The sequence below is a fragment of the Neopsephotus bourkii genome, unplaced genomic scaffold (genome assembly GCF_033783945.1).
Source record: "Neopsephotus bourkii isolate Nb327-2 ecotype Australia unplaced genomic scaffold, CSIRO-AGI_Nbou_v1 NB_1707, whole genome shotgun sequence".
Classification (NCBI taxonomy): domain Eukaryota; kingdom Metazoa; phylum Chordata; class Aves; order Psittaciformes; family Psittacidae; genus Neopsephotus; species Neopsephotus bourkii.
The window spans coordinates 6,249,021-6,262,129 of record NW_026902181.1 but is presented as its reverse complement, the minus strand read 5'-3'; the positions used below and the strand labels follow the sequence as shown (position 1 = coordinate 6,262,129).

The 13,109-nt window shown below is 44.9% G+C and overlaps 1 protein-coding gene across 6 annotated transcripts in view; it reads right to left on the bottom strand.

Annotated features, from left to right (window-relative positions):
* LOC133224645 (uncharacterized) overlaps positions 1–13,109 on the bottom strand; it is a 40,218-nt gene that overhangs the window by 22,333 nt on the left and 4,776 nt on the right. For 5 of the 6 annotated variants that reach the window (XM_061376317.1, XM_061376318.1, XM_061376321.1 and 2 more), the window contains exons 1-2: positions 8,972–9,831; positions 675–1,001 (exon numbers count right to left, since the gene is read on the bottom strand). In XM_061376317.1, the coding sequence (XP_061232301.1) occupies positions 675–1,001; positions 8,972–9,011 (367 nt within the window). In that variant the 5' untranslated portion in view covers positions 9,012–9,831. Of the gene's footprint in view, positions 1–674; positions 1,002–8,971; positions 9,832–13,109 lie in introns of those variants that run through there. The other variant, XM_061376319.1, reaches the window with a different exon arrangement.

The window sequence follows — 13,109 nt, the reverse complement described above, 5'->3', positions numbered from 1 at the left end:
TTTGGTTATAGAGTGAAGAATGAGAAGCATATGAGCTTCCGCTATCAGAATCATAGAATACCAGGTTGGAAGGAACCTCAAGGATCATCTGGTCAAACCTTTCTTGGCAAAAAGCTATCACCTGTACCTTAACTTTCATCTATGAAAACACCTCATCTATGTAGTAAGAATTAAATCAAACAGGACTGGAGGGACAAATGTGACACAAAATAGATAAGGGCTGATGCAAGGATCTTCAGCAAAGCAATGGGCAAGCTGCTCCAGAGGGGTCTAACGAGCTGTCCTACCTCAATACAGGCAACACACAGGAAATGTTTACTAGGAACAATTAATTCATGTACAACCTACCTCCACCTCCCTCCCTCCCTATGGAAGAACAGCACAAGTCACACTCAGCAGCGTGTCAGTCAGAAGTACACTGTTTTTCTCACAAGACATATCAGGAGTCTTTGCAGGGGTAAAAATAAGAACAGCAAAGAGAAATACTTGTGAGGCAAATGGCAAGTGAAATATGGAGCAAGCCCACAGTTCATGAAGGACAAGAACTGAGGTGAAGGATCGGGAGGAGGAAAGTGTAAAGCACCTACTCCAGAAACTAACAAAAACAAGAGCCTGCAGTGCTGGGAGAGGCAGAGAAGGTCCAGGACTGTATCCAGAGATAACTTCAACGTTACCTGCAGGCACCCTACCCTCCACTCCTTTCCTACTGGTTGCCATCTTCAGCAAATTCCCTGCCACCTCCACACCACCAGCCTTCTCTTCCGCTGCCTCTTTTCCACTGGCCACCACCTTCAGCAATTTTCCTGCCATGGTTTTCAGCTTCCCTCTCCTCTTTGCTTCCTGCTGCTTCTTCTCCTCATGCGTGGCCCTGGGCAGCATCCTTGCATTTTCCCCGGCCACTTTCTCCCACTTGCTGCCTCTTCCTGCAAAGGCTCCCCAGAAATACTTTGTCTTCCTCATCATCCAAGCAGGTTCAGACACCTTCTGTCCAACCGAGAACACTATCAGAAAGCAAGAGCTAGAAATGTTAGAAAACCATGCAAGGTGATCTTAGCAGCCGTCTGCCAGAGAAGTCATTTCTCCCAGATTTGTATTTTCTTTCTGTGCAGCTACAGGCTTCAGCAGCCTTCAAAGAAGTGGAACCTGGTTCCTGCCCATGCTGGGTGAGGACATTTTTATAGGCTGCCTGCCCTTTTATGTACTCTCTCTCTCTCTTCTAGGAAAATGATGTCAAAACCTCACCCCAATCTAACCGCGAGCACTGGGGGAAAGCCAGTGGGATTTTCAGCATTTTCTAAATTACTAAAGCATCCCTGTGTGCTGCCAGTTGTTTCAGTGACAATCTCCTCAGTTTAAGGGAGTTGATTATTAATAGTTTCTATGAAGGACTTATCTCTTTCCACCCATGTGCCCCAGCTGCACCTGAGCTCTTTCTTGGCAGGGAAATCATGCCTGGCACTGTGGCCGAATTTTTCCTCACCTCCCACCAAGCCTGGTGTTAGTCAATAGGGAAGTAAAGCCCTGGAGAATGGACACTGGTCTTCATGTTTTAGCAGCACCATTCAGAGGAGATAAGAGCGATCTCAGCCTTCTGGATTCTGCAATTTCACAGCAACTTTGTATACTATTTCATATTATTTTACATTTATAAACACACACACAAATATATATATAAATGGCATAACATAGCAATACACATGCATATGCACACATATAGATCTATTCACCAGCCAACATCCACAGTGAAGAGAAAGAAGTATGCCCACTGAGTGCAAGGACCGTATTGGCGAGTCCAGGCCTGCTAAAGGTTCTGACCACAAACCTCAGCACACAAAGAAAACCTCTCCTACACAGAAAGTACCATTTAACTCAGGAGCATATGATCAAAATAGATTTTCAAAAAGTCCCTGCATTGCTGTGAGAAAGACACCTGACTTGGAGATGAGCTGAACTGCTGCCCTTACCATGCTCTCTTTGCTTGGTAGTTACAAAATGGTTTTTATTTCTCCATTCCATTATTATAAAAATGAAGTCAAGAACTTGAGGATTTTCATCATTTGAGCACAGTCTTGCATTAGCCATTAACAAGCTGTACTGATTCAAAACCATACACTGATTTTGGGGGGTATGCATTTAAGAGGCATTTTTTTCCACACAGCACCTAGGGTATTCTAAATATGTGCATTCACCTTTCTGGGTTTAATGCCTGCAGTTTCTTCCAGGATTTTCTACATTTGCATGACAGTAAAATTCCACTAGTTTCCTACTTGGAAAACAAGTAAATGTATGTTGTTCTGGCTCTTTTACCAAGTGCTTAATTCCACCAGCATGTTATCATGGAGCCATTTGATTCATTTGTAATGACAGGGAGGAGGAAATAAATACATTTCATTTGGAAGGACGAACAGAAATTCCAGCAGTGATGATACATGTGAGTTGTTGCCAGGAGGAAATACTGAGGTTGCACAACACAGTGTTTTCCCAGGTTGTGAAAAGAGTTGAAAGTTGAGAGGATTTATGTACATTCCATTTTGACCTTAATTTTTAATCAGCTGAAGTTAAAATATTTCTTTTGGAGTATTATAGCTGCACTGTATATGAATACAAGACGGAGAAGGAGGGTTAGTGATGCAGAGACGCATTCCGGGCATGCTGAAACCCTTCACCAACATTTTCCCATGAAAATTCCAACACAATGTGTTTATGTTTCACTTCATCAGCATTTTTCCAATAAGCCAGCTCTAACAGAAACCATTTCCCTAGACTCTCTGTTGAAGGAAATCGGATGTCATAGCACCAGGGCTGCAGGCAAGATTCTCTGCAGTATACAGATTACGAACACACTACAGTTGCAGATGGTGCCCAAAACTGGGGCAACATGATGTATGGGAATTGCTGTATTTTCCCAGAAAACTTCTTTCAAGGGAATACAATACGAGCCTGTGGGGAGTGACTGAGGAGAGATGGACAGATTTCCTGAGGCAAGGACCACTTCTTACTCCACAGCCCCCTCCTTCCACCCAATCTAAGCCATGGTAGACGCTCCCCAAGATGAGAGTTCTCTCAGAGCACATCCCTGAGTACTATCACACCAACAACCAACAACGACCTGTTCTACCTTTACCTTGTTCACAAACCAGAGCCCATGTGTGCGTATGGGCAAACCACGCAGCTGCCTTGGGGAGAAGGCAGGTAGGAGCACTCTATGAAGGGACAGCAAGTTGAGGATGGCCTTTCTGACTGTGGGTGCTGAGCCTATTAGCAGCATGAGGTGATGCCATATCCCTCCTGTGGCAGCAGGAGCAACAGTCCATCATCACCCACTCTGCATACCTCTGCTCACAACTACTTCCCAAAGGCAAGGGTTGAAGTATGGCATCAATGACAGGGAATGCAATGTACCAGGAGAGGACAAAGGGGCTGCCAAAAGGCCACCCAGCAGCCTGCTTTTCTGGGTCTATGTGCCTTAACAGCACATGCAGGGGGCAAAGGTCTCTCCCCTCTGTCTCTAATGCTGTTTTACTGCTCAGGTTCTGCCACTAAATGTGGGAACTATCTGCTCTGCAAGAACATCTTCTACCACAGTGCTCCCATGAATGATTTTATGCCTAGACAAGCAAAGTCTGCAAGGAAGCTACACCTTTACAGCAAGGGAGCTGAAAAGCGTCATGATCAAACTAGAACAAAGGTTTTTCACAAAGCATTAACATAACCCAAAGGGATTGTTTGCTGTCCAAAACCACCATCTTGAGGAGGGAAATTGGGACATTGCTACATTTCACCTGCCTCTTCCATGGGCTCCTGAGCTGCCCACCCAAGGGGGGTCCTTCCAAGCAGAAATAAGGGCAGTAGGAAACCACAAAGACACAGCGCCATGTCAGGCACTGTTCTGCTTCTGAGCAATCTCCTTTGTAAGGTGTATCAAATGAGCCATCTCTTCCTCAAAAGGCACTTCTTGGAAGCCTGTCCCAGCCCATTCTTCTTCCTGGTGTTTCAATGCCTCTATTTGTCCTCAGTGCTAGGTTCTGCAGTGGGTTCATTCTCCTTCCCACCCTCACCCATGCTATGCTTACTGCAAAAGAGCAGTTTGTCTTCTGGGACCATCCCCAGCATTCAGGAGTTTCCCCCATTGCCTGGAGCTCCTGGAAAAGCCCACAGCCTCCCCACATCACTGAGCCTGTGTTTCTATCTCTGAAAAACTGTAATTCCTTTGTGTGAGGGATGTTTCACTCAACCAATGAATAGCTCAGATAAATCTTTATATTGTTTCTTTGTTAACTCTTTATCTTGCTGCTTCCCCTTTCTTTTGCCTTTATAGATAAAATCTCTTCATAACAATTGGGTTGTGTGCCTGACCTGAACAATAGCTGTTTGGTCTGGATGCTAATCAGATGAAGTCAGACTATTAGCACTTCAAATTAAATTACTTTGCAAGAGTCCAATTACGTTAATATTCCAATTCCAGCAATGCAGTGATGTCCCTGCTTGCTTTGCAGGGACTCTGCATGAACACAGTCAGGCATAGACAATGGAAACTTTGTGCTCAGTAGCATCTGTTCAATGAAATACACTTGGTCCTAGGAGGGGAGCTGGATCTGCAGTATCTGGGGGTGTTTTCAACTCCTTCTTGTTTCCAGAACATGCTGGTACTCTCCACAGCTTTGAACCAAAGGCATAAATTATGGCAGAAAGGAATATTTATTATGATAATAAAACACGCAGAGCATAGCACAGAAACATGGGGGTTCCCTAGGATACAAACTCACGCAAAACCACTTTGTGAAGCTATGCTGTAGTCGGACACTGTGTTCCTCCACCCACATGCAGCATCTTCGATTTCGTCAGTAATCAAAGAACAGCCAGTCTGTATTACAAGCAAGGTAGGCTTTTTGGAGAGAGAGAAAATGAACAAACAGCACAAAAATACCCTCCCCTCCAGTTTGAAATTGCAGCTGGCATTGCCATAGTGGTCACATGCAAGAGATGACCTCGTTAGTTGTGCAAAATTAGCTCTTGGCCACTCTGTGGAAAGCATATATTTATTTTATTTCCTAAAGAAATGAAACAACGTAGCCACAGGTTGCATGCATCTCTGTGTTCATCGGATCCCCTAACAAACTTTGAATGGCTTGTGAGGCAGGTTTAACCAATTTTAAAGCTAGTTTTAACCAAACTGACAGAGGGTGGCTGACACAACACAGTGCATCATGAAAATATATTGCTGAGGAGAGAACATAGACCTTCACTGCTCCTGCTGAGAAACAAAACATGGCACAGCCTGTATCAGACACCAGAGACTCCACTCAGCAGGTCAGTCCTAAGGTACACAGACATGGTTTTCTTGGCTCTGTTCCTTGCCAAATCCCCTGTTGACTCTCCAGAGAACCTCTGTGTGTGCAAGAGTAAATAAAGCAGCACAAATATTTAATACAAGCAACCTTTCCCATAGCAACAGCTGAAACAAAGCTGCTTCCCTGTGGTACCTCCTCTCCCCAGGCTGCACCCTCTTGCCTCCCCAACACCTGTGCTACACCAGACAAGCCAAAGAGCTGTGACTTTGGAGCTAATCTGGAGCTGCAACTGCTGCCTGACAGCCATGGTTAGAGCAAAGGGGAAATAAGGAATTTTCTTCTTTCTGCTCCTGAGCATGTTCACTTGAGTAGCTCTTCTCCAGCCAGCTACTGATTTTCATCCCATTTTGCAGAAGTTAATCTGACACTTCTGTCCTGCCCTGGATTTGTCTGAAACTGGAGGGATTCAGTTTATGATGAGGAAACAGATGGATTGATAGACAGGCTGCATGGTCCCAGCAGTTTCAGAAACCACACTGAAGCCCTAAGAATAAGTTCCCCAAAGAATTGAATACTGCTCCTTTCCCTGCCCTGAACACTAGAACAAAATACATTTGGATGTGATGCACAATTTGCACTGCCTCTGTTTTCCTCCTGATTGTGAGGACCCTATTCCAAACTGACCTCAATTTTCACTTAATTAGTAACCTACTTTGCCAGTCCTTTGGAACATTTTTAGCTAATTCCTGGGGATTTTGCCTAATTCTGGTCTTGGTTTGTGTTGGGGTTGGTTTTTTTTTCAGAATGACACAAGCATTGCTTTAAGGAAGATGTTTCGCTTTTGACAACAACTCCTTAAGACCATCAGCTCCATCCCCTTGCCTCAGGCACCACGGTTTGGTATATGCCCCCTGCAGCCTGCTACAGCGAGGGCTGGGCAGGATGTAAAGTTTCTGTAAAGGTTTGAGGGCTTTATTCTAATTTCTCCATGGGCAAGAAGTTACCAGGGAAAGCAGCTTGCATGGAAAACATCAGAGCCGGAATGTGAGGCAGACTGACATAATCTGTTTGCCCAGGGGTGCTGGGGTCCTGCATGGGCAGCAGCTGAAGAAGAGGTACTACCTGACCTTCTCTGACCATATATACCTCCACACAAACAATATAGACACTAAATACCCTATGCCAAACTGCAAAGTATACTGTGCCAAGGAGGGGGTTGAAGGACAGGCGTCTTGGCCTCTCTGCCTCAAGACATCAGGAAAATGTGAAGGCAAAATATTCCAGGGTTAGTTTCTGACGCCTTAAATCCTATGTGGTGGTTTAAATCCAGTCACATAAATCACACAGTCACTCTCTCACTCCCCTCCCCCCTTCTTGCCCTCCCCTTGCTCCCAGGGGGATGGGGAAGAGAATCAAAATAATGCCACTCCCACGGGTTGAGATAAGAACAGTTTAGTAACTAAGGTATAACACAAATCACTACTGCTGCCACCAATAATAGTAATGATAAAGGAAATAACAAGGGAAAAGAATACAACACCTCGGCACCAGCTGACTGATAACTCGCCCCACCCCACCCGGCTGAGCACCAACCAATACCTCCTCCAACCCTCCAGTCCTCACCCTTCCGGGTAACTCTCAGTTACATCCTGGGCATGACGTGCTGTGGTATGGAATACCTCTTTGGTAGTTTGGGCCAAGTGTCCTGTTTCTGCTTCCTCCTGGCTTCCCCTCCTCCCTGGCAGACTCAGGAAGTCCTTGGTCAGAGGAAACATTTGAGGAGTAACTAAAACATCGGTGTTATCAGCGCTGTTCCCAGGCCGAAGGTCAAAAACACAGCACTGCACCAGCTACTAAGAAGGAGAAAAATGACTGCTACTGCTGAACCCAGGACATCCTATTATTCATGGTCCACCGTGATCACTTCAGTGCCCAGAAAGCTCAAGTCCTGCCTGAACAGGTGAGGGAAGTGTTTCTACCACAGAAAGCACTGCAGTGCTACTGGCTATCAGTCTGGTCACATCCCTAGAAGAGCAGCCACCCAACAGCTTGGTTTCTAATCCTACAAGAGTTATCCAAGGGAGATTCCAGGGGCAGGTCTGCCACAGAAAAACTACAAGTCAAATGCTGCTTGCTATCCTTGGGATAGAAAAAGCTTTCTTACTGTTTGCTAGTCCGGTAAAGAATGCATTAGCTCAACCACCACCATGTCTCTTTTTGAGATGATCCATGATTTTATCCAGGGCACTGTTGTTAGGGGTTTTTTTGAAAGTTTGTATCATGAATATTCTATCCTCATTTGGACAGACAAGCCTAAAATGGTTTTATTTCAGTCTTCCCATTTGGCTTAGATTAAAAGGATTCCTCAATACATTTTCACATATATTCTTTTCAGCAGTAAAAACTTTAGGTTCAACTTTGCAGGACACTTCCTACTCACATCTGTACCCACAGCCCTACATGGAGCAGCATATGCAGAGATTTGGGACTGAAAACCCACATTACATCATTTGTATGTTTTTCCTGCTGCCACAAGAGGTGGGTGATTTCCAGTCTCCCATGTTCCCATGTTTCACCCCCCCTGTACTGACATAGCTCCACAGGCACATCTGCTGGACACCATCTGGAGGCTAAAATCATAACTACAGATTGGCTTCTAAGACATTTTGAGACTTCTCAGATAGGAGCTGGGCACATAGACATATGAACACAAAACCAAACTCAACCATTTCTCCACTCTCCATCTCTGACTGCAAACTAAGGCAGGAATGCCCCTCACACATGTCCTGCCATTACAGTTGTTCTATGTGATGGGATATATTGACAACATGTTTCAGAGCCCTTATCCTCCTTGTTGAACACTGACACAGCAGACAGGTTATTTAGGAGACGAGGTAAGAGAAAAGAGAACAGCTTTCATACAGAGACCTAAATAAATCACATTTTCAGAAACACTCAGCACCTAGCATCTCGCATTGTCACTTCTGAATTTTGAGTCTGAGTAAGAACTCCATTCCCACTCCACAGTGAGCGGGGAGCTGGTTTAGCCACCAGCCCTGGTAAAGCTCAGGAGAATCAAGAAGATACCATTTCATGCTGTACAAAGGTCCCTTTTAAGAGATTTTTGCAATCTCTAAACACTGGAGCTAGCTAGCTACAGTGAGGGGTTTGCTGCAGGAAAAGGGTCCTAGGAGAGTGGTAATCATCCTTTGAAACTCTTACAGAAAAACACCCTGAGGAGGAACTAGCATGAGCACAAAGAGAAGCATTATTTTTTTATCAGCATGAGTTCAGGCTGAATAAAGCAGGCCTCCCAAACACACAGTGATAAAACAATTTACACTGCACCACTGTGGTCTCTTCCAAAACCAGAGAAGTATTTAGAGGAGATGTAGCACTAGAAGATCCAGCACTGCTACATGATGTGGAAGCTCCCTGAGACTTTCCACATTTTCCTGACCTGTTCTTACAGGAATTAAAGAAACACGAACAACACAAGAGGTGGGCAAAACCTGGGGAGGACGGGGGCAGGCATCATGTACAAGCAAGGTAAAGAAAAGGGAAGAGCATTTGTAACGCATTAAGAGGCTGCCAGTATCAGGATGTAACTCATCTTCCTGCTACTTCCCACTTCTCAGCAACATGGAGGGGGTGCTATATAAAGATTCAGAGACACTAACCCAGCTCCCGAGAGCTGCATAGCACCAACTGCCAGCACATTGGCAGTGTTCCTCTGCCGCCTTCATTGCAGCCATTCTGCCAGGGTTCATTGTGCACAGCAAGAATTTCCCTGCAAAGGAGAAAGATGTGGTCCTCAAGGAACTAAAATTAGGTAGCTTGTAAGGATATTTCTAAACTATCAAGCAAATTAAAAACAGAAACACTACTTCTTTTTCCCATCCTGAACAAATTATCTGTACTGTTATGACCGTAGATCTCCAGCACATGTTATCTACTGGCTGTCAAGAGCTGAGACTCTTGAAACTCAATTAATAAAGGAGCATTAAAGACACATTCCAACAAAGGATTTAAGTAAATGACTATTTCCTTTAGTTTCAAAGAGAATATTAGCCTCTTAGCTGTACACATCTGTTTAGTGAGCAGAAATAGTGATGTGAAGTACTGTTTGTATGCTTTATGGCTACAAGGCAACAAATACCTTGGAGTCAATAACTTCTGAAAATCAAACAAACTGCAAACCAATTTAATATAGCTGATCTTGACACAGCACAGAGTCGTTGGATTTTAAAGCAGATGCCTTGGAGCTTGTTTGTTTGAATGAATGGGTGTTTTGGTATTTGGTATTAATGGCATTTTCTGTGCAAGGTTTTAATGTGAAGCTCCCAAGCCCAATTATGGCTATATTTTCAGTCAGGTTTCCTTGGCTGTTAGCACATTCTTAACAGTTAAATATACCTCAGGTGGGCAAAATGGGAAACATGGGAGCAAAATATAATCTTTTGTGCTAAATGCATGTTTTACATCAGGAAAAAGAAAACTGTGCTGATTTTGTTGATGAGGATAAGAAGATGAACTGGGAACTTCCAGTTCCAGGCACTTAGTTCCTACTAAGCTTACCCTGGGTAACTGTTTAGTTCTACACAAAGGGAAAGCCAAAGGGCTGTAAAATATCTTCTGGATCAAAATAGCTATGGATCCCACTTTGTACAAGTGGGACCCGAGTCCTTCATGCCTGCAACTGCCTTCCTCCACCCTTTGCATGTATAAATACAACTGAAAAAAAGCGTATTAACATTTCCTTTCCTCTAGCTACCCATGCTCAGGAGCCATCACACACAGATAAATGAGGAACTCCAAGATGGACTGTAGTCTTAGCTAAAATATATAACACAACAGAACTGCTGTGCTACAGTTAGTTCCAAGAAGAAGCAGTTGTACCTTGTGATATTAATTTATTCTAACATTATTTGAAGGGAAGAGATGGGGAGAGATAATTGATATGTATGGCAGGTACTGACTGGTATTTAAAACCTTTGGCATTACCATATGTGACTGGAAATAACTGCCAGCGCTATTCGTTGCTGTCATTGATGACAGCATGTAAATGACTACCTAATCTGCATATACAATTAAATAATTAGATGCCATATGTAAAAGCAGTTATTTATAGGTGTGGAATCAGAGGAAAAATTTAAGCTGCATCTTCATAACATATCATCTCACAAATCAGATCCTCTTGAACAGAGGAACAGATCTTCATTGCTGAGTGCCCCATCTTACGTTAAAAAAAATATCCTAAAAGCCATAAGCAATGTTTCATATTATTGATTCACTCCTGTGACGCACTGCATCAGTAATGCCTGCATCCAGCCTGCTGGCAGGAAGCTATAGCTGCCATCCAGAAAATGCCTGTCAACTTTCAGAGCTCACTATGAACAAAACAAGGTGGCAAAAAACCACCATCCTACAGAAGGCACATCCACCGGCTTCAATGAAGGCTTGCTCTATTCTTACCAACAGCTGACCTAGATTCTATGCCTGAATGAGAGCATTTCCCAGCATTGAGGCTGTTGGGAGAGTCAGAAATTCATGTCATGGTGGGGGAAGAAAGAAGATCTAATCTTAAGGGAAAGTGATGGCATCCATTAGTCATAAAAAAGCTTTATTCAAATCTGCACAAAGCGCTCCTCAACATGCTTCTGCTCTCATTCCAGAGTCTGGAAAGGGCTGCAGCCCTCATGTCAGCATACATGGCAGGCCGGGCAGCCACGACTCCATGGGGAGGCTGAGATGTGCCAAAGCCACGGAGGACATGACCACACAGTGGGGTCCCAGCCTGCTGCTCCAGAGCCACCTGTAGCTTTCCAGCAGCTTGGAGGCAGCTCCTGCCCCTGGGCTGCCAGCAGCAAGGCTGTGTTGGATCATGGACTGCCAGTTCACATCATGCCAAGAGGAAATGAGCCGGTGAGGTCTGCTGATCCCTACACTGCCAGGTTGTGACGGGATCCAACTGCAGACACAGAGCACATCCATCACCCCTGGGACACAAAAGAGGCCTTGACAAGGCAATGTCATGTCCTGCTGGTGAACCATACAGGACACTTCTCCATCTGCCAGTTCTCCGAGAGATGGGAAGTGCATTGTGTGGCACTCAGTAATGTAATTATGGTGGTATGTGGCTCAGAGGGACTGAAAGGCTGGTCAGCCCTGTAGTAAGGGCCTCCAAGTCATTTTCTTCCTGCCTCTGCTACCGATTCATTTTGTCTACAGTCATATTCCTCATCTCCCAAGACGCCAGCAGGCCTCTCCATATGCCAGGCCCAGTAATCTTTCATATTAACCAATAACATTCACCAGACCAGTGATCAGAGGACCCTGAGTGTGTCCATTGCTGTGATGGATGCCAGCTTGATGCTAGCCCTTGATGGCTGCTGTTACTGCTGTCACTGATACTGAGCTGCTCACAGGGAGCAGCTCCAGGCCAGCACCTGAGCAACGTCCTCTTGGGTGGGCTGAGAAGGAGCGGGCAAGCAAGGGCTAGTGCAAGACACCCTGTGTACCCCCAGAGGTACAGCTCCCACCAAGGGCTATGCTGCAGTGCTGGCCATGGGGGACAAGGGCAGGAGCTGGGCAGTCAATACCAAAACATTTTGATCTGCGTCACAGATGGAGGCAGACAGCTAAATTCACATATATAAATTCAGGTCCTCTGGTCACAGAGATATTTCACCCTTTATCCAGACAGGGACTGAGTCTACAGAAGGAGACTTCTGCTCATGCAGACCCTCACTGACTGCACCACACAGGCACAACCCACATGTCCAGTGCAGGCAGAAGGCAAATGACTGCTGAGACCATGCTGTCAGAGAGCACCCCTCTTCCTCTCTTTGAAACCTCCAGAGTGGCCGCCAAGAGGAAAATATAACTAAGCACCTCTCAATTCACATCTGGTTCAGCAAATGCAAATACCACATCATGCAGTTGGGTTTTCCTCACTAACTTATTTTTCGCATGTCGGCAACATGCAAACTAGGTCAGTATTATTCCTACCCAACACTCGCTCTGGGTGTTATTTTTAGAAAGCCATGTGATTGTCTGACTTTTATTTATGAGAGCACAGAAAGATCCCCTGTATATTTTCCTGTCTGTCTTGTTCGGGGTGGTTTGTTTTTTCAGGTTTTTTGGATGGGTTTCTGAGATCTCAGGCCTCTTTTTAAAAGGAAAAGTCAGACTCAATCAAGAGACCTTGCAGGCTGCATGTCCTGGCAATGAACAAAACAAAGCACATGCAGCAGTGAGCAAACCAAACCAGACAGGAGCCCAGAGAGGCTACGAAAAAGCAAAAGTGATGCAGGTAACAAGGGACAAGGATATGGAGCAGAAAAGACATGAGGGGGGTATGAGAGCTGGGGAATCGGGCAGAGTTTGAAGGATGATAGAAAACACTGCACGTATTTTTTCACAACTCCTGAAAGAGTAAAACCAAAATCTTTGCAAAAGTCAGCAGGAGAGGCAAGTTCAGCAACAAAAATCTTCCACAAAGATTCAAGTCTATTTTCTGAGACCTCTTCTTACCTTCTTCCCACACACAAAACAACTTGAGGCAACAAAATCCTGTACCAGCTTTTCATTCAGCAGGTCACAACCCTGATAGATATCCATCAGACAACCAAGCCAGGATGGAACTCCTCAAGGAGAAAAGGGCCCCTGTACCCGGAACCTAGCAGGGACCCTGTGTGTCCAGCTCTCTACCTGCCTGGTTTTCATATGGCCTGTCTGGGAAACCCAAAGACTTTGCCAAGTGTGTGAGTTAACAGGTGATTCAAGTTCTGGGGATGTGAATTCTTTTACTAACTT